General features: G+C 46.2%; 1 protein-coding gene across 1 annotated transcript in view; it reads right to left on the bottom strand.

Moving 5' to 3' along the window:
- Window positions 1–22,500, bottom strand: part of LOC139405153 (adhesion G protein-coupled receptor L3-like) — a 146,716-nt gene that overhangs the window by 95,482 nt on the left and 28,734 nt on the right. The window contains exons 4-6 of the mRNA XM_071147571.1: window positions 9,466–9,690; window positions 9,210–9,374; window positions 572–675 (exon numbers count right to left, since the gene is read on the bottom strand). Of these exons, the coding sequence (XP_071003672.1) occupies window positions 572–675; window positions 9,210–9,374; window positions 9,466–9,690 (494 nt within the window). The remainder of the gene's footprint in view (window positions 1–571; window positions 676–9,209; window positions 9,375–9,465; window positions 9,691–22,500) is intronic.

Here is a 22,500-nt window from a genome sequence, read left to right on the forward strand (position 1 = left end):
AGCCAAAACAGTACAGGAAGTCTCTGAACCAACCCCGTCTCGTCTACAGTGGTGGCAAGGTTTCCCAAATGGAACCCTGTTAAGTGCCATTTTAGGGCACAGTCTAGATCTTCCCCAGTATCTTCCCCAATGTGTCTCCATGCGTGAGAAACTGAGAGAACAAACTGCCCCTGGGTCCAGATCCGTAATGGACGCCCTAGAATGTGTTTCAATGGGAGAGCCGCGTAGCCGCAATGGCCGCCGCCAGAATGTGTTTCAATGGGAGAGGGAGCCGTAATGGCCGCCGCCAGAATGTGTTTCAATGGGAGAGGGAGCCGTAATGGCCGCCGCCAGAATGTGTTTCAATGGGAGAGGGAGCCGTAATGGCCGCCGCCAGAATGTGTTTCAATGGGAGAGGGCCGCGTAGCCGCAATGGCCGCCGCCAGAATGTGTTTCAATGGGAGAGGGAGCCGTAATGGCCGCCGCCAGAATGTGTTTCAATGGGAGAGGGAGCCGTAATGGCCGCCGCCAGAATGTGTTTCAATGGGAGAGCCGCGTAGCCGCAATGGCCGCCGCCAGCAGTCCTACTCACTTTCTGCATGATGTGGTTGACCCAGGGAGACGTGCAGTTGCTGATGTCGGGGCCTTGGGGATCCCAGTAGCCCTGCTGAGCAACACACACGTATGTAGCTACGCCTGGAAGACACACAAACACCAAGACAACACGCTTAGCAAACACAGTAAGACAGCGTTGACATTCAGAGAGTGGGCAGGGAGGCAGGACGTATGGAGGAGCCAGGGGTTGTGTGCGTGTGTGTGTGTGTGTGTGTCTGTGTGTCTGTGTGTGTGTGTGTGTGTGTGTGTGAGATAATTAACCAGACAAAGCACAGTGTTTCACATTCATGAGTCTGAGCAGTAGGGTCATACTCTACTTACCAACCTTAGTACTGGAGAGGACAGAGACGGACATTATGGGGGGTTAAAGAACTGGTGATCTGAATCTAACACACGTCCCTACACATTTGTGTTTGTGTGTGTGTGTGTGTGTGTGTGTTTCTCATAATGAGATGTATTGTATGCTGTATATGCATGTATGCCTGTCATGGCACATGAAATGAACGTTGTTACAGTGTTAACATGACCTATATATGATGTTCATGTTTCATATTATACGTTATCACACAACTCACGCTCTAACAGAACACCTCACGCTCTAACAGAACAACTCACGCTCTAACAGAACAACTCACGCTCTAACAGAACAACTCACGCTCTAACAGAGAACAACTCACGCTCTAACAGAACAACTCACACTCTAACAGAACAACGCACGCTCTAACAGAACAACTCACGCTCTAACAGAACAACTCACGCTCTAACAGAACAACGCACGCTCTAACAGAACAACTCACGCTCTAACAGAACAACTAACGCTCTAACAGAACAACTCACGCTCTAACAGAGAACAACTCACGCTCTAACAGAACAACTCACGCTCTAACAGAGAACAACTCACGCTCTAACAGAGAACAACTCACGCTCTAACAGAACAACTCACGCTCTAACAGAACAACTAACGCTCTAACAGAACAACTCACGCTCTAACAGAACAACGCACGCTCTAACAGAACAACTCACGCTCTAACAGAACAACTAACGCTCTAACAGAGAACAACTCACGCTCTAACAGAACAACTCACGCTCTAACAGAGAACAACTCACGCTCTAACAGAGAACAACTCACGCTCTAACAGAGAACAACTCACGCTCTAACAGAACAACTCACGCTCTAACAGAACAACTAACGCTCTAACAGAGAACAACTCACGCTCTAACAGAGAACAACTCACGCTCTAACAGAACAACTCACGCTCTAACAGAACAACTCACGCTCTAACAGAACAACTCACGCTCTAACAGAACAACTCACGCTCTAACAGAACAACTCACGCTCTAACAGAACAACTCACGCTCTAACAGAGAACAACTCACGCTCTAACAGAACAACTCACGCTCTAACAGAACAACGCACGCTCTAACAGAACAACTCACGCTCTAACAGAACAACTAACGCTCTAACAGAGAACAACTCACGCTCTAACAGAACAACTCACGCTCTAACAGAGAGCAACTCACTCTCTAACAGAGAACAACTCACGCTCTAACAGAACAACTCACGCTCTAACAGAACAACTAACGCTCTAACAGAGAACAACTCACGCTCTAACAGAGAACAACTCACGCTCTAACAGAACAACTCACGCTCTAACAGAGAACAACGCACGCTCTAACAGAACAACTCACGCTCTAACAGAGAACAACTCACGCTCTAACAGAGAACAACTCACGCTCTAACAGAACAACTCACGCTCTAACAGAACAACTCACGCTCTAACAGAACAACTCACGCTCTAACAGAACAACTCACGCTCTAACAGAACAACTCACGCTCTAACAGAACAACTCACGCTCTAACAGAACAACTCACGCTCTAACAGAGAACAACTCACGCTCTAACAGAGAACAGCTCACGCTCTAACAGAGAACAGCTCACGCTCTAACAGAGAACAACTCACGCTCTAACAGAGAGCAACTCACGCTCTAACAGAACAACTCACGCTCTAACAGAGAACAACTCACGCTCTAACAGAACATCTCACGCTCTAACAGAACATCTCACGCTCTAACAGAACATCTCACGCTCTAACAGAGAAGAACTCACGCTCTAACAGAGAACAGCTCACGCTCTAACAGAGAACAACTCACGCTCTAACAGAACATCTCACGCTCTAACAGAACATCTCACGCTCTAACAGAGAACAACTGACGCTCTAACAGAGAACAACTCACGCTCTAACAGAACAACTCACGCTCTAACAGAACATCTCACGCTCTAACAGAACATCTCACGCTCTAACAGAACATCTCACGCTCTAACAGAGAAGAACTCACGCTCTAACAGAACATCTCACGCTCTAACAGAACATCTCACGCTCTAACAGAACATCTCACGCTCTAACAGAGAACAACTCACGCTCTAACAGAACATCTCACGCTCTAACAGAACATCTCACGCTCTAACAGAGAACAACTGACGCTCTAACAGAGAACAACTCACGCTCTAACAGAACAACTCACGCTCTAACAGAACATCTCACGCTCTAACAGAACATCTCACGCTCTAACAGAACATCTCACGCTCTAACAGAGAAGAACTCACGCTCTAACAGAACATCTCACGCTCTAACAGAACATCTCACGCTCTAACAGAGAACAACTGACGCTCTAACAGAGAACAACTCACGCTCTAACAGAACAACTCACGCTCTAACAGAGAACAGCTCACGCTCTAACAGAGAACAACTCACGCTCTAACAGAACATCTCACGCTCTAACAGAGAACAACTGACGCTCTAACAGAGAACAACTCACGCTCTAACAGAACAACGCACGCTCTAACAGAACAACTCACGCTCTAACAGAACACCTCACGCTCTAACAGAACAACTCACGCTCTAACAGAACAACTCACACTCTAACAGAACAACTCACGCTCCAACAGAACAACTCACGCTCTAACAGAGAACAACTCACGCTCTAACAGAGAACAACTCACACTCTAACAGAGAACAACTCACGCTCTAACAGAACAACTCACACTCTAACAGAACAACTCACGCTCTAACAGAGAACAATTCACGCTCTAACAGAGAACAACTCACACTCTAACAGAGAACAACTCACGCTCTAACAGAACAACTCACGCTCTAACAGAACAACGCACGCTCTAACAGAGAACAACTCACGCTCTAACAGAGAACAACTCACGCTGTAACAGAGAACAACTCACACTCTAACAGAGAACAACCCACGCTCTAACAGAATTTAAAGCCAGGCTCTAACAGAGAACAACCCACGCTCTAACAGAATTTAAAGCCAGGCTCTAACAGAGAACAACCCACGCTCTAACAGAATTTAAAGCCAGGCTCTAACAGAGAACAACTCACGCTCTAACAGAGAACAACCCACGCTCTAACAGAATTTAAAGCCAGGCTCTAACAGAGAACAACCCACGCTCTAACAGAATTTAAAGCCAGGCTCTAACAGAGAACAACCCACGCTCTAACAGAATTTAATGCCAGGCACTAACAGAGAACAACCCACGCTCTAACAGAATTTAAAGCCAGGCTCTAACAGAGAACAACCCACGCTCTAACAGAGAACAACCAAAGCTCTAACATGATTTAAAGTCATATTCTAACAGAGAACAACCCACGCTCTAACAGAATTTAAAGCCAGGCTCTAACAGAGAACAACCCACGCTCTAACAGAATTTAAAGCCAGGCTCTAACAGAGAACAACCCACGCTCTAACAGAATTTAAAGCCAGGCTCTAACAGAGAACAACCCACGCTCTAACAGAATTTAAAGCCAGGCTCTAACAGAGAACAACCCACGCTCTAACAGAATGTAAAGCCAGGCTCTAACAGAGAACAACCCACGCTCTAACAGAATTTAAAGCCAGGCTCTAACAGAGAACAACCCACGCTCTAACAGAGAACAACCCAGGCTCTAACAGAGAACAACCCACGCTCTAACAGAATGTAAAGCCAGGCTCTAACAGAGAACAACCCACGCTCTAACAGAATTTAAAGCCAGGCTCTAACAGAGAACAACCCATGCTCTAACAGAATGTAAAGCCAGGCTCTAACAGAGAACAACCCACGCTCTAACAGAATTTAAAGCCAGGCTCTAACAGAGAACAAACCACGCTCTAATAGAATTTAAAGCCAGGCTCTAACAGAGAACAACCCACGCTCTAACAGAATTTAAAGCCAGGCTCTAACAGAGAACAACCCACGCTCTAACAGAATTTAAAGCCAGGCTCTAACAGAGAACAACCCATGCTCTAACAGAATTTAAAGCCAGGCTCTAACAGAGAACAACCCATGCTCTAACAGAATTTAAAGCCAGGCTCTAACAGAGAACAACCCACGCTCTAACAGAATTTAAAGCCAGGCTCTAACAGAGAACAACCCACGCTCTAACAGAATGTAAAGCCAGGCTCTAACAGAGAACAACCCATGCTCTAACAGAATTTAAAGCCAGGCTCTAACAGAGAACAACCCACGCTCTAACAGAATTTAAAGCCAGGCTCTAACAGAGAACAACCCACGCTCTAACAGAATTTAAAGCCAGGCTCTAAAAGAGAACAACCCACGCTCTAACAGAATTTAAAGCCAGGCTCTAACAGAGAACAACCCACGCTCTAAAGAAAAGACAAGCCAGACAGAAACCTACTTGTTCCATTGTTTAAATAACAGAAGCTCTGTGTGTGTAGTGTTAGTCAAACACTTATTGTCTGCTGTCTGGAACATGAAAAACCTGCACTGGGTGGAAATAGTATTTACTGCTGGAAAGGATGTGAACTTATAAAGACTATTTCCAGTGAGTGTGGAATTGTCCTTATTTTCAAGGACAACCCCAACCCTAATCCTGATCCCAACTACCTTTTTACAAGGATTTAAACACCCCAACCCTAATCCTGATCCCAACTACCTTTTTACAAGGATTTAAACACCACAACCCTGATCCTGATCCCAACTACCTTTTTACAAGGATTTAAACACCCCAACCCTAATCCTGATCCCAACTACCTTTTTACAATGACTTAAACACCTCAGCCCTGATCCCAACTACCTTTTTACAAGGACTTAAACACCCCAACCCTAATCCTGATCCCAACTACCTTTTTACAAGGATTTAAACACCCCAACCCTAATCCTGATCCCAACTACCTTAAAACAAGCACTTGAACACCCCAACCCTAATCTTGATCCCAACTACCTTAAAACAAGCACTTGAACACCCCAACCCTAATCCTGATCCCAACGACCTTTTTACAAGGACTTAAACACCCCAACCCTAACCCTGATTCCAATGTTTGATTCTGCTGTATAAAAAACATGTAATTACTATAATATACTACATGTATTATATCTGACTGTAGTAACTACTGTATATCTGTAGATGTAATTACTATAATATACTACATGTATTATATCTGACTGTAGTAACTACTGTATATCTGTAGATGTAATTACTATAATATACTACATGTATTATATCTGACTGTAGTAACTACTGTATATCTGTAGATGTAATTACTATAATATACTACATGTATTATATCTGACTGTAGTAACTACTGTATATATGTAGATGTAATTACTATAATATACTACATGTATTATATCTGACTGTAGTAACTACTGTATATCTGTAGATATAATTACTATAATATACTACATGTATTATATCTGACTGTAGTAACTACTGTATATCTGTAGATGTAATTACTATAATATACTACATGTATTATATCTGACTGTAGTAACTACTGTATATCTGTAGATGTAATTACTATAATATACTACATGTATTATATCTGACTGTAGTAACTACTGTATATCTGTAGATGTAATTACTATAATATACAACATGTATTATATCTGACTGTAGTAACTACTGTATATCTGTAGATGTAATTACTATAATATACTACATGTATTATATCTGACTGTAGTAACTACTGTATATCTGTAGATGTAATTACTATAATATACTACATGTATTATATCTGACTGTAGTAACTACTGTATATCTGTAGATGTAATTACTATAATATACTACATGTATTATATCTGACTGTAGTAACTACTGTATATCTGTAGATTACTATAATATACTACATGTATTATATCTGACTGTAGTAACTACTGTATATCTGTATATATAATTACTATAATATACTACATGTATTATATCTGACTGTAGTAACTACTGTATATCTGTAGATGTAATTACTATAATATACTACATGTATTATATCTGACTGTAGTTCCTACTGTATATCTGTAGATGTAATTACTATAATATACTACATGTATTATATCTGACTGTAGTAACTACTGTATATCTGTAGATGTAATTACTATAATATACTACATGTATTATATCTGACTGTAGTAACTACTGTATATCTGTAGATTACTATAATATACTACATGTATTATATCTGACTGTAGTAACTACTGTATATCTGTAGATTACTATAATATACTACATGTATTATATCTGACTGGGCTGTAGTTAGTAGTCTAGTTACCTAGTGTCCCTACAGGACAGGGCTGTAGTTACCTAGTGTCCCTACAGGACAGGGCTGTAGTTACCTAGTGTCCCTACAGGACAGGGCTGTAGTTACCTAGTGTCCCTATAGGACAGAGCTGTAGTTACCTAGTGTCCCTACAGGACAGGGCTGTAGTTACCTAGTGTCCCTACAGGACAGGGCTGTAGTTAGTAGTCTAGTTACCTAGTGTCCCTACAGGACAGGGCTGTAGTTACCTAGTGTCCCTACAGGACAGGGCTGTAGTTACCTAGTGTCCCTACAGGACAAGGCTGTAGTTACCTAGTGTCCCTACAGGACAGGGCTGTAGTTAGTAGTCTAGTTACCTAGTGTCCCTACAGGACAGGGCTGTAGTTACCTAGTGTCCCTACAGGACAGGGCTGTAGTTACCTAGTGTCCCTATAGGACAGGGCTGTAGTTAGTAGTCTAGTTACCTAGTGTCCCTACAGGACAGGGCTGTAGTTACCTAGTGTCCCTACAGGACAGGGCTGTAGTTAGTAGTGTCCCTACAGGACAGGGCTGTAGTTAGTAGTCTAGTTACCTAGTGTCCCTACAGGACAGGGCTGTAGTTAGTAGTCTAGTTACCTAGTGTCCCTACAGGACAGGGCTGTAGTTACCTAGTGTCCCTACAGGACAGGGCTGTAGTTACATAGTGTCCCTATAGGACAGGGCTGTAGTTAGTAGTCTAGTTACCTAGTGTCTCTACAGGACAGGGCTGTAGTTAGTAGTCTATACTACATGTATTATATCTGACTGTAGTAACTACTGTATATCTGTAGATTACTATAATATACTACATGTATTATATCTGACTGTAGTAACTACTGTATATCTGTAGATTACTATAATATACTACATGTATTATATCTGACTGGGCTGTAGTTAGTAGTCTAGTTACCTAGTGTCCCTACAGGACAGGGCTGTAGTTACCTAGTGTCCCTACAGGACAGGGCTGTAGTTACCTAGTGTCCCTACAGGACAGGGCTGTAGTTACCTAGTGTCCCTATAGGACAGAGCTGTAGTTACCTAGTGTCCCTACAGGACAGGGCTGTAGTTACCTAGTGTCCCTACAGGACAGGGCTGTAGTTAGTAGTCTAGTTACCTAGTGTCCCTACAGGACAGGGCTGTAGTTACCTAGTGTCCCTACAGGACAGGGCTGTAGTTACCTAGTGTCCCTACAGGACAAGGCTGTAGTTACCTAGTGTCCCTACAGGACAGGGCTGTAGTTAGTAGTCTAGTTACCTAGTGTCCCTACAGGACAGGGCTGTAGTTCCCTAGTGTCCCTACAGGACAGGGCTGTAGTTACCTAGTGTCCCTATAGGACAGGGCTGTAGTTAGTAGTCTAGTTACCTAGTGTCCCTACAGGACAGGGCTGTAGTTACCTAGTGTCCCTACAGGACAGGGCTGTAGTTAGTAGTGTCCCTACAGGACAGGGCTGTAGTTAGTAGTCTAGTTACCTAGTGTCCCTACAGGACAGGGCTGTAGTTAGTAGTCTAGTTACCTAGTGTCCCTACAGGACAGGGCTGTAGTTACCTAGTGTCCCTACAGGACAGGGCTGTAGTTACATAGTGTCCCTATAGGACAGGGCTGTAGTTAGTAGTCTAGTTACCTAGTGTCTCTACAGGACAGGGCTGTAGTTAGTAGTGTAGTTACCTAGTGTCCCTACGGGACAGGGCTGTAGTTACCTAGTGTCCCTACAGGACAGGGCTGTAGTTAGTAGTGTAGTTACCTAGTGTCCCTACAGGACAGGGCTGTAGTTACCTAGTGTCCCTACAGGACAGGGCTGTAGTTAGTAGTCTAGTTACCTAGTGTCTCTACAGGACAGGGCTGTAGTTAGTAGTGTAGTTACCTAGTGTCCCTACGGGACAGGGCTGTAGTTACCTAGTGTCCCTACAGGACAGGGCTGTAGTTAGTAGTGTAGTTACCTAGTGTCCCTACAGGACAGGGCTGTAGTTAGTAGTGTAGTTACCTAGTGTCCCTACAGGACAGGGCTGTAGTTAGTAGTGTAGTTACCTAGTGTCCCTACAGGACAGGGCTGTAGTTACCTAGTGTCCCTACAGGACAGGGCTGCTTGGCCATCTGTCCCTGCTGGGTTCTGGGCCAGGACACTTCAGCTGTCACCCTGGGGGAGCAGTGGTCCTGGGGGGGTATGACCGGGGGCTGGGGAGGCAGAGGGGGAACACCCATGGCTGGAACCGACCGTCCGTTACCTACCGGAGATGTACATGTTAAAAACAGGTACAATTATTATACGATAACACATTGGAACAGAATGAGTTCATTTCCGTTAATGGCCGTTACCGGGGTTAACGATCTCTGGGATCTGGTTATCGCCGGGGACGACCACGCCACCACCGGCAGGGTTCCGCACGGTCGTGGTTGTCCTGGACCGTTGACCGGGGAAGGTGGTGAGGATTGGTCGCGCCGTGGTATAGTAGGGAGGAGACCGGGTGGTCGTGGTCCGACTGGTGGAGGAAGAGGAGGAGGGGACTTTGGGAGGTCCGTGGATGACTGGAGGAACCAAGTCTGGACGGAGAGAGAAAGAGAGAGAGAAAGAGAGAGAGATGATCCAATTAGAGAAACAAGAGAAGAAGGAACTGTTGTGGTGGAGGAAGGAAGGAAGTCTGAATGGAGAGAAGGAGAGAGAGAAGGAGAGAGAGAGAGAGAGAGAAGGAGAGAGAGAGAGAGAGAGAGAAGAGAGAGAGAGAGAGAGAGAAGGAGAGAGAGAGAGAGAGAGAGAGAGGAGGAGAGAAGAGAGAGAGAGAAGGAGAGAGAAGGAGAGAGAGAAGGAGAGAGAGAGAAGGAGAGAGAAGGAGAGAGAGAGAAGGAGAGAGAAGGAGAGAGAGTTAACGAGAGAGAGAGAGAGAAGGAGAGAGAAGGAGAGAGAAGGAGAGAGAGAGAAGGAGAGAGAGGGAGATAAATGAGTTAGATAAAGAAGGGAATGTACTAGTCCTGGTTGGTGTGGAGGAAACAATGGAATAGATAAAGAAAATGCAGTGGGGTGTAACTGTTCAGAAAGGAACGTACTAAACTGTTGTTCTGGGGGGGTAAAAGGAACGTACTAAACTGTTGTTCTGGGGGGGGTAAAAGGAACGTACTAAACTGTTGTTCTGGGGGGGTAAAAGGAACGTACTAAACTGTTGTTCTGGGGGGGTAAAAGGAACGTACTAAACTGTTGTTCTGGGGGGGGGGTAAAAGGAACGTACTAAACTGTTGTTCTGGGGGGGGGGGGTAAAAGGAACGTACTAAACTGTTGTTCTGGGGGGGTAAAAGGAACGTACTAAACTGTTGTTCTGGGGGGGGGGTAAAAGGAACGTACTAAACTGTTGTTCTGGGGGGGTAAAAGGAACGTACTAAACTGTTGTTCTGGGGGGGTAAAAGGAACGTACTAAACTGTTGTTCTGGGGGGGGTAAAAGGAACGTACTAAACTGTTGTTCTGGGGGGGTAAAAGGAACGTACTAAACTGTTGTTCTGGGGGGGTAAAAGGAACGTACTAAACTGTTGTTCTGGGGGGGGGTAAAAGGAACGTACTAAACTGTTGTTCTGGGGGGGGTAAAAGGAACGTACTAAACTGTTGTTCTGGGGGGGGTAAAAGGAACGTACTAAACTGTTGTTCTGGGGGGGGTAAAAGGAACGTACTAAACTGTTGTTCTGGGGGGGGTAAAAGGAACGTACTAAACTGTTGTTCTGGGGGGGGTAAAAAAAATGGGGACATTTGAGAAATTCTTTCATAATTTAATGAAACCATTGAACGCTGGTTATGAAATTAACATTCTGTCTTTGGTATCTTCTTGGTTACACTCCAACCCTTCTGGGTTACACCCTAACCCCTACACCCCTTCTGGGTTACACCCTATCCCCTACACTCCTTCTGGGTTACACCCTAACCCCTACACTCCTTCTGGGTTACACTCTAACCCCTCCACTCCTTCTGGGTTACACCCTAACCCCTCCACTCCTTCTGGGTTACACCCTAACCCCTACACTCCTTCTGGGTTACACCCTAACCCCTACACTCCTTCTGGGTTACACTCTAACCCCTCCACTCCTTCTGGGTTACACCCTAACCCCTCCACTCCTTCTGGGTTACACCCTAACCCCTCCACTCCTTCTGGGTTACACCCTAACCCCTCCACTCCTTCTGGGTTACACTCTAACCCCTCCACTCCTTCTGGGTTACACCCTAACCCCTCCACTCCTTCTGGGTTACACCCTAACCCCTCCACTCCTTCTGGGTTACACCCTAACCCCTCCACTCCTTCTGGGTTACACCCTAACCCCTCCACTCCTTCTGGGTTACACCCTAACCGCTCCACTCCACTCCTTCTGGGTTACACCCTAACCCCTCCACTCCACTCCTTCTGGGTTACACCCTAACCCCTCCACTCCACTCCTTCTGGGTTACACCCTAACCCCTCCACTCCACTCCTTCTGGGTTACACCCTAACCCCTACACTCTAACCCTTCTGGGTTACACCCTAACCCCTACACTCCTTCTGGGTTACACCCTAACCCCTCCACTCCTTCTGGGTTACACCCTAACCGCTCCACTACACTCCTTCTGGGTTACACCCTAACCCCTCCACTCCACTCCACTCCTTCTGGGTTACACCCTAACCCCTACACTCCAACCCTTCTGAGTTACACCCTAACCCCTACACTCCAACCCTTCTGGGTTACACCCTAACCCCTCCACTCCTTCTGGGTTACACCCTAACCCCTCCACTCCTTCTGGGTTACACCCTAACCGCTCCACTCCACTTCTTCTGGGTTACACCCTAACCCCTCCACTCCACTCCACTCCTTCTGGGTTACACCCTAACCCCTCCACTCCTTCTGGGTTACACCCTAACCCCTCCACTCCTTCTGGGTTACACCCTAACCCCTCTACTCCTTCTGGGTTACACCCTAACCCCTCTACTCCTTCTGGGTTACACCCTAACCCCTCTACTCCTTCTGGGTTACACCCTAACCCCTCCACTCCTTCTGGGTTACACCCTAACCCCTCCACTCCTTCTGGGTTACACCCTAACCCCTCTACTCCTTCTGGGTTACACCCTAACCCCTCCACTCCTTCTGGGTTACACCCTAACCCCTACACTCCACTCCTTCTGGGTTACACCCTAACCCCTCCACTCCACTCCTTCTGGGTTACACCCTAACCCCTCCACTCCACTCCTTCTGGGTTACACCCTAACCCCTACACTCCACTCCTTCTGGGTTACACCCTAACCCCTCCACTCCTTCTGGGTTACACCCTAACCCCTACACTCCACTCCTTCTGGGTTACACCCTAACCCCTCCACTCCACTCCTTCTGGGTTACACCCTAACCCCTCCACTCCACTCCTTCTGGGTTACACCCTAACCCCTACACTCCACTCCTTCTGGGTTACACCCTAACCCCTCTACTCCTTCTGGGTTACACCCTAACCCCTCCACTCCTTCTGGGTTACACCCTAACCCCTACACTCCACTCCTTCTGGGTTACACCCTAACCCCTCCACTCCACTCCTTCTGGGTTACACCCTAACCCCTCCACTCCTTCTGGGTTACACCCTAACCCCTCCAACTCCTTCTGGGTTACACCCTAACCCCTCTACTCCTTCTGGGTTATACCCTAACCCCTCTACTGCTTCTGGGTTACACCCTAACCCCTCCACTCCTTCTGGGTTACACCCTAACCCCTCCACTCCTTCTGGGTTACACCCTAACCCCTCCACTCCTTCTGGGTTACACCCTAACCCCTCCACTCCTTCTGGGTTACACCCTAACCCCTCTACTCCTTCTGGGTTACACCCTAACCCCTCCACTCCTTCTGGGTTACACCCTAACCCCTCCACTCCTTCTGGGTTACACCCTAACCCCTCCACTCCTTCTGGGTTACACCCTAACCCCTCCACTCCTTCTGGGTTACACCCTAACCCCTACACTCCTTCTGGGTTACACCCTAACCCCTACACTCCTTCTGGGTTACACCCTAACCCCTCCACTCCTTCTGGGTTACACCCTAACCCCTACACTCCTTCTGGGTTACACCCTAACCCCTACACTCCTTCTGGGTTACACCCTAACCCCTACACTCCTTCTGGGTTACACCCTAACCCCTACACTCCTTCTGGGTTACACCCTAACCCCTACACTCCTTCTGGGTTACACCCTAACCCCTCCACTCCTTCTGGGTTACACCCTAACCCCTCCACTCCTTCTGGGTTACACCCTAACCCCTCTACTCCTTCTGGGTTACACCCTAACCCCTACACTCCTTCTGGGTTACACCCTAACCCCTACACTCCTTCTGGGTTACACCCTAACCCCTCCACTCCACTCCTTCTGGGTTACACCCTAACCCCTCCACTCCTTCTGGGTTACACCCTAACCCCTCTACTCCTTCTGGGTTACACCCTAACCCCTCCTCTCCACCGTTTCTTTCATCAACTAAGTACATTATTTTCTCTTCAACCATTCTGCTCTGTTCTGTTCTGTTCTGTTCTGTTCTGTTCTGCTCTGCTCTGCTCTGTTCCCACACAGGGTTGTAGTCATTGGAATGTTCCCGTCCCCAAACGCCATACGACCTCCCTCCCTCTCTCTCTCCCTCCCTACCTCCCTATTCCCTCCCTCCCTCTCTCCCTCCCTCCCTACCTCCCTCATTCCCTCCCTCCCTCTCTCCCTCCCTCCCTACCTCCCTCATTCCCTCCCTCCCTCTCTCCCTCCCTCCCTCATTCCCTCCCTTCTTCCCTCTCTCCCTCCCTACCTCCCTCATTCTCTCCCTCCCTCTCTCCCTCCCTCATTCCCTCCCTCATTCCCTCCCTCCCTCACAATTCTGCATGGTTCCAGGGTTAATTCTGCATGGTTACAGGGATAATTCTGCATGGTTACAGGGTTAATTCTGCATGGTTACAGGGTTAATTCTGCATGGTTACAGGGATAATTCTGCATGGTTACAGGGTTAATTCTGCATGGTTACAGGGTTAATTCTGGAAGATTAAAATACAAACAATTAAATGGAAACCAAACCACAAATTCCTGGAATTCTGTTGCAACTCAAGTCTACTACAAAACCCACAATGCAATGCTCCCTCTCTCTCTCTGGGCTAGCTAGCTAGCTGGCAAGAAAACATAGCTACACACAATAATTCCAAAGTCAGAATCAGCATGTGAAGTAGCTAGCTAGCTGTAAAATCTCCTTAAACAAACTGCACTAGCAATTTAGGAGCCTATCTCACCGAGTTCAACTTGTAGTTTGTCTCTGAGAGAGAGAGCAGAGTATGTTTCTTTCCCACAGAGATACTTCTGAGGAGATACGAAACACCCATTAGAATCGTATTAATGCCCATTGTGTACATTGCCCATGTGTCGTCAATGGGCCGCGTGGTGGATTCTGGGCAATTCTGGGACAAGGAGAGCTGTCCTTCAAGGAGTGAATGGGAATCAATTGGGCGCTAGCCCAAATACCAAACATTAGCATGAATGTCGTGAACAAGAAGTACAACATTGCAAATATTTTCCAAGATGTGAGATCATTAACTTGTTCTCTGTAAATACCGTATATCTTTGGAATAGTGACATTGCGTAATTTCGAGGAAAATAGGCAGGTTTCTCGACTCATATACCGTGACTTTGAGAAGGGATTGTGTGACGATTAGCTTAGCAACCGTGTGTTGCAGCATGACAACGTGAATCCGATGGGTCTACAGTCGGTTGGGTGGGACGTTACTCCATTCAACTCCTCCAAATGGGATTCCTATCTCCTCCTTTCTGAAATATCTCTGTTTCCCACAACGCATTGCGTGCACGGCACTTGAATGACAAACAAGAGTTGAATAATTTGGTACACTGTTTAAATTGGGGCGGCAGGGTAGCCTAGTGGTTAGTGTTGGACTAGTAACCGAAAGGTTGCAAGATCGAATCCCTGAGCTGACAAAGGTAGAACAAATCTGTCATTGTTCCCCTGAACAAGGCAGTTAACCCACTGTTCCTAGGCCGTCACTGAAAAAATAAGATTTTTTTCTTCTAAACTGAATTGCCTAGTTAAATAAATCAAAACGTAGCGAATCTAAGCGAAGTGTCAACTTTGTCACGACAACATAAACAGACGGATGTGTTCAAGAACAAGTATGTCTACACTCCAACCATTCTGGGTTACACCCTAACCCCTACACTCCAACCATTCTGAGTTACACCCTAACCCCTACACTCCAACCCTTCTGAGTTACACCCTAACCCCTACACTCCAACCATTCTGGGTTACACCCTAACCCCTACACTCCAACCCTTCTGAGTTACACCCTAACCCCTACACTCCAACCCTTCTGAGTTACACCCTAACCCCTACACTCCAACCCTTCTGAGTTACACCCTAACCCCTACACTCCAACCCTTCTGAGTTACACCCTAACCCCTACACTCCAACCCTTCTGAGTTACACCCTAACCCCTACACTCCAACCCTTCTGGGTTACACCCTAACCCCTACACTCCAACCCTTCTGGGTTACACCCTAACCCCTACACTCCAACCCTTCTGAGTTACACCCTAACCCCTACACTCCAACCCTTCTGAGTTACACCCTAACCCCTACACTCCAACCCTTCTGAGTTACACCCTAACCCCTACACTCCAACCATTCTGGGTTACACCCTAACCCCTACACTCCAACCCTTCTGAGTTACACCCTAACCCCTACACTCCAACCATTCTGGGTTACACCCTAACCCCTACACTCCAACCCTTCTGAGTTACACCCTAACCCCTACACTCCAACCCTTCTGAGTTACACCCTAACCCCTACACTCCAACCCTTCTGAGTTACACCCTAACCCCTACACTCCAACCATTCTGGGTTACACCCTAACCCCTCCACTCCAACCCTTCTGGGTTACACCCTAACCCCTACACTCCAACCATTCTGGGTTACACCCTAACCCCTCCACTCCAACCCTTCTGGGTTACACCCTAACCCCTACACTCCAACCATTCTGGGTTACACCCTAACCCCTCCACTCCAACCCTTCTGGGTTACACCCTAACCCCTACACTCCAACCATTCTGAGTTACACCCTAACCCCTACACTCCAACCCTTCTGAGTTACACCCTAACCCCTACACTCCAACCATTCTGGGTTACACCCTAACCCCTACACTCCAACCCTTCTGAGTTACACCCTAACCCCTACACTCCAACCCTTCTGAGTTACACCCTAACCCCTACACTCCAACCCTTCTGAGTTACACCCTAACCCCTACACTCCAACCCTTCTGAGTTACACCCTAACCCCTACACTCCAACCCTTCTGAGTTACACCCTAACCCCTACACTCCAACCCTTCTGGGTTACACCCTAACCCCTACACTCCAACCCTTCTGGGTTACACCCTAACCCCTACACTCCAACCCTTCTGAGTTACACCCTAACCCCTACACTCCAACCCTTCTGAGTTACACCCTAACCCCTACACTCCAACCCTTCTGAGTTACACCCTAACCCCTACACTCCAACCATTCTGGGTTACACCCTAACCCCTACACTCCAACCCTTCTGAGTTACACCCTAACCCCTACACTCCAACCATTCTGGGTTACACCCTAACCCCTACACTCCAACCCTTCTGAGTTACACCCTAACCCCTACACTCCAACCCTTCTGAGTTACACCCTAACCCCTACACTCCAACCCTTCTGAGTTACACCCTAACCCCTACACTCCAACCATTCTGGGTTACACCCTAACCCCTCCACTCCAACCCTTCTGGGTTACACCCTAACCCCTACACTCCAACCATTCTGGGTTACACCCTAACCCCTCCACTCCAACCCTTCTGGGTTACACCCTAACCCCTACACTCCAACCATTATGGGTTACAGCCTAACCCCTACACTCCAACCATTCTGGGTTACACCCTAACCCCTACACTCCAACCATTCTGGGTTACACCCTAACCCCTACACTCCAACCCTTCTGGGTTACACCCTAACCCCTACACTCCAACCCTTCTGGGTTACACCCTAACCCCTACACTCCAACCCTTCTGAGTTACACCCTAACCCCTACACTCCAACCCTTCTGGGTTACAGCCTAACCCCTACACTCCAACCCTTCTGAGTTACAGTTATGTCTATTAGGTAACAGACGGATGTGTTCAAGAACAAGTCTATTAGGTGACCTGCAGGTCATTGTTTCACAAGGTGTCATGCAGAGTCTGTTATCTCCAGTGATGAGAATCGTGTAGCTATGATGAGTTCCTACATGATTTCCTGATTTCCACAGACACAGAACACGGCACAGTTAAATCATGGGATTTACACAAAAAAAATATAATAATAATAATGTTGTTTTTTTTTATCCACTGATAGAAAATAGTCTCCCACCAAATTGACAGGAGCTTTAATGATTTCTATTTTTGGGGGGGGTGGATCATCCCTTTAAGTTAAGGTATTGATTATGAATGGTTATTAGGGCTATGGAGGGGGGGGGCTTAAAACCAAATAATTAAAAACAACATGCTGTTTCCATCAGGTAAATTCCACTATTCCAAAAATACACCTTATGGAAGAGCGGGGACTGTGAAGTTACACAAACATAGGCACATACACATGATAAGATACACACTATACACACACATGTGGTAGTGGAGTATGGGGACTGAGGGCACACACATGTGGTAGTGGAGTACGTGGACTGAGGGCACACACATAGTGCGTTGTGATTTCTGTAATTAATGCATTTGGATGTTTTTTAAATTGTATAAACTGCCCTAATTTTGCCGGACCCCAGGAAGGGGATCCATAATAAACCCCAGGAAGAGTAGCTGCTGCCTTGGCAGGAACTAATGGGGATCCATAATAAACCCCAGGAAGAGAAGCTGCTGCCTTGGCAGGAACTAATGGGGATCCATAATAAACCCCAGGAAGAGAAGCTGCTGCCTTGGCAGGAACTAATGGGGATCCATAATAAACCCCAGGAAGAGTAGCTGCTTCCTTGGCAGGAACTAATGGGGATCCATAATAAACCCCAGGAAGAGTAGCTGCTGCCTTGACAGGAACTAATGGGGATCCATAATAAACCCCAGGAAGAGAAGCTGCTGCCTTGGCAGGAACTAATGGGGATCCATAATAAACCCCAGGAAGAGTAGCTGCTTCCTTGGCAGGAACTAATGGGGATCCATAATAAACCCCAGGAAGAGTAGCTGCTGCCTTGACAGGAACTAATGGGGATCCATAATAAACCCCAGGAAGAGAAGCTGCTGCCTTGGCAGGAACTAATGGGGATCCATAATAAACCCCAGGGAATAGTAGCTGCTGTCTTGACAGGAACTAATGGGGATCCATAATAAACCCCAGGAAGAGAAGCTGCTGCCTTGGCAGGAACTAATGGGGATCCATAATAAACCCCAGGGAATAGTAGCTGCTGCCTTGGCAGGAACTAATGGGGATCCATAATAAATACAAATTATTATTACGTTTTCTCACAGCTTGTTAGAGCATTGTAAACTGTTGTGATACAGTCGTCTGAGCACCACGCCTCGCCTCTGAGCATCATGGGGTTTTTATGGTACGTAGTCTATTTTTTCTCCGGACCTTTTTCAAAATCGTCCCCAAAAAAATCAAAGTCTATTTTTTTTTGATCAGTCTGCCCTCCGTCCCGCCAGATTCCTCCATGTAATGTCACCATCACACACCATGTGTGTGTGTGTATGTGTGTGTGTGTGTGTGTGTGTGTGTGTGTGTGTGTGTTATCATTGTTCAGAGTGAGTGCATAACAAGGCCATGGTTTGACAGGTCTGAGCCCATACAAGCCCAAACCCTGCTGTAACAATGGACTGGTAATGTGTGTGTTTGTGGGTGGGAGGAACACAACCCAACACAACACAGCAGTAAAAACATCAACATCTCAGACACTCAGACACAACAACAGATGGTTCTCTCTCTCTCTCTCTCTCTCTCTCTCTCTCTCTCTGTCCCTCTGTCTCTCTCCCTGTCCCTCTCCCTGTCTCTCTCCCTGTCTCTCTGTCTTCCTCTTTCTCTGTTACGCACATAAAGCCCCCCCCCCCCCTCCCTCCCTCGCCCCACACACACACATCTCTCTTACACACGTAATCACAGGAGGTGTTTTTGGGGAGTGCAGATCTACGCTGACGTGACATGAGAGGCTCATTAAACATTCATAGGGATGTCTTGGCCACGCCCCTTACGTAAGACTCTTACACCCTTATTAATGTAAGACACGCCTCAGGGGTCCCCTCCTGTATTCCCTGATCACCAACGACGAGGCAGCCTATAAGGAAGAGGTCAGAGACCTGGCAAAGGGATGTCTTGGCCACGCCCCTTACGTAAGACTCTTACACCTTTAATGTAAGACATGCACAAACACACAAACCTCTCAGGGTTTAGTCCCCTCCTGTATTCCCTGATCACCAACGACGACGAGGCAGCCTATAAGGAAGAGGTCAGAGACCTGGCAGTGTGGTGCCAGGACAACCACCTCTCCCTCAACGTCAGCAAGACAAAAGGAGCTGATCGTGGACTACAGGAAGCGGCGTGCCGAGCACATCGACGGGGCTGTAGTGGAACGGGTCGAGACCTTCCCGTTCCTCGGTGTCCACATCGCTAAGTACCGATCATGTCCCAAACACACCAACACGGTGATGAAGAGGGCACGACAACACCTCTTCCCCCCTCAGGAGACGATTTGGGCCCTCCGAAAGAGCTAGAGCTGCGTCGCTATGGCAACTGCTTGGCATCCGACCGCAAGGCGCTACGGAGGGTATGGGGACACTTGGAATGTATATAAAAAGTGTAAATATTGGGATGCAAACTCTAAATGTAATACTTTTCAACTCTATATCTGACTTGGTACTGGTGTCTGACTATTTTTAAGCTCATGTGAGGTGTGTACTTTTTTTTTCTAAAGTAGATTTGTTTTAGACTACCAAGAATCACTCGTAGCCCACTGCAGTAAATGGTTAATTTTGCATAATTTAGTGGAATTAAACTGGCGCGTGTATACAGTACATTCATTATGTATCCTGTTTATCACAGGCGTACAGCATACAATGACTTTTTCCTATTTTTGTTGCCTGGAATAAAAATATATTTTTTTGGGGGGGGGTTGAATCATTTGATTTACACATACCTACCTACCACTTTGAAGATGCAAAATATTTTTTGTTGTGAAACAAACAAGAAATAAGACAATAAAAACTGAAAACTTGAGGGTGCAGAAATATTTACCCCACCAAAGTCAATGCTTTGTAGAGCCACCTTTTGCAGCAATTACAGCTGCAAGTCTCTTGGGTATGTCTCTATAAGCTTGGCACATCTAGCTAGTGGAGTGTACAGTTTAAATTAGTCCTATGGACAGATAATCCAATCTCCGCTGTGGAGCTTTGCAGCTCCTTCAGGGTGATCTTTGGTCTGCTTGTTTCCTCTCCGATTAATGCCCTCCTTGCCTGGTCCGTAAGTTTTGGTGGGCGGCCCTCTCTTCGCAGGTTTGTCGTGGTGCCACATTACTTAAATTTTTAAAAATAATGGATTTAATGATGCTCTGTGGGATGTTCAAAGTTTCTGACATTTTTTTATAACCCAACCCTGATCTGTACTTCTCCGCAACTTTGTCCCCGACCTGTTTGGAGAGCTCCTTGGTCTTCCTGGTGCCGCTTGCTTGGTGGTGCCCACTTGCTTAGTGGTGTTGCAGACTCTGGGGCCTTTCAGAACAGGTGTATATATATATATACGGAGATCATGTGACAGATCATGTGACACAGATTGCACACAGGTGGACTTTACCTAATTATGTGACTTCTGAAGGTAATTGGTTGCAGAAGATCTTATTTAGAGACTTCATAGTAAAAGGGGTGAATACATATACACACACTACTTTCAGTTTTTTTTTATTTTTTATTTCATTTCACCAATTTGGACTATTTTGTGTTTGTCCATTACAGGAAATCCAAATAAAAATCAATTTAAATTACAGGTTATAATGCAACAAAACAGGGAAATAACACAAGAGGTGTCACGGTCGTCCTCCTCTTCATCTGAAGAGGAGAGGCGAGAAGGATCGGAGGACCCAAATGCGGCGTGATATGTGTTCACGTTGAATGTTTAATTAAAGAAAGAACTGAACACTGAAACACTATACAAAAACAATAAACGAAATAACAACCGTGAAGCTAACGCGAGCTGCGCTGAAACAAGCCATCAACATAGACAATCACCCACAAACAAACAGTGCAACCCAGACTACCTAAGTATGATTCTCAATCAGAGACAACTAATGACACCTGCCTCTGATTGAGAACCATACTAGGCCGAAAACATAGAAATAGACAAACTAGACATGTAACATAGAATGCCCACCCAGCTCACACCAACCAAAACATAGAAACATACAAAGCAAACTATGGTCAGGGTGTGACAAGCGGGATGAATACTGTACAGACACAGGACTTTAGAACATAAATTCTGTCTGAGAGATGCAAATTATATCATTTTAATAGTATTCATATTTGCAAATTGCGAAATACATAGGAAACGGAAGGCAGGCTTCATCAGCGCGTCACACACCACTTTGCAATGAGCTGGAGGCAGCGTGCATTTTCAAAAACATCTACTTAATTGTTTAAAAAGCTGAACGTTTTTACTACATGTTATGAGGCATGTCTTAATTCGCTTCAACCCATGTCTGTGGAGGCAATTATTTGATATCAGCTTCCTTTCATTGTCCAGTCGCCCCAAGGCACGATCCTAGTCCTATTAGCAACCCATGTAGTTGTTGCCTATTACATCTCCCCTCTTTCTACGTTTCTAATGGATATTTACATATCTTTCACGTGCGGTGCGCTTTTGACTGCGCTGTTTTTTTACCGCTAATTGCATTATGGGATGCACATTCGTGCGTAGCCTACTGCCTTGTGCGCCTTGCTGCTCTTAAAACGTGAATAAATAATAGTTTATCAACATTTTAAACATTCTGATCTGTTGCATCAGACAAATTGCTTAAAAAAATAAATAATGTAGTCTAGGTCTACTGGCTGTACGAATTTTGGATGTATCGTCCCACAAATGTCTCAGAGTCTGTTTGGAATAGGCTATTTATTTTTCTCTACAAGCTGACCAATAGACTAGGTCAACTTTTCTACTATGGGGAATAGTAGATTGACAGGCTAGTGATTTTGCTGTTTGTTACTCGTCTTGTTGGCTGAGGAAAAGTAAATAACGTGGACAGTTATTCTGACTTGTTCAAAGTGCACACCGGGATTCAGAAGGACCGCACGTCGTTGCACCCGGGACTTGCACGTTCTGTTAATATGAGTGACCATCATCTACATGTGATTTC

Source organism: Oncorhynchus clarkii, unplaced genomic scaffold (genome assembly GCF_045791955.1).
Source record: "Oncorhynchus clarkii lewisi isolate Uvic-CL-2024 unplaced genomic scaffold, UVic_Ocla_1.0 unplaced_contig_2530_pilon_pilon, whole genome shotgun sequence".
In the NCBI taxonomy this organism is placed as follows: domain Eukaryota; kingdom Metazoa; phylum Chordata; class Actinopteri; order Salmoniformes; family Salmonidae; genus Oncorhynchus; species Oncorhynchus clarkii.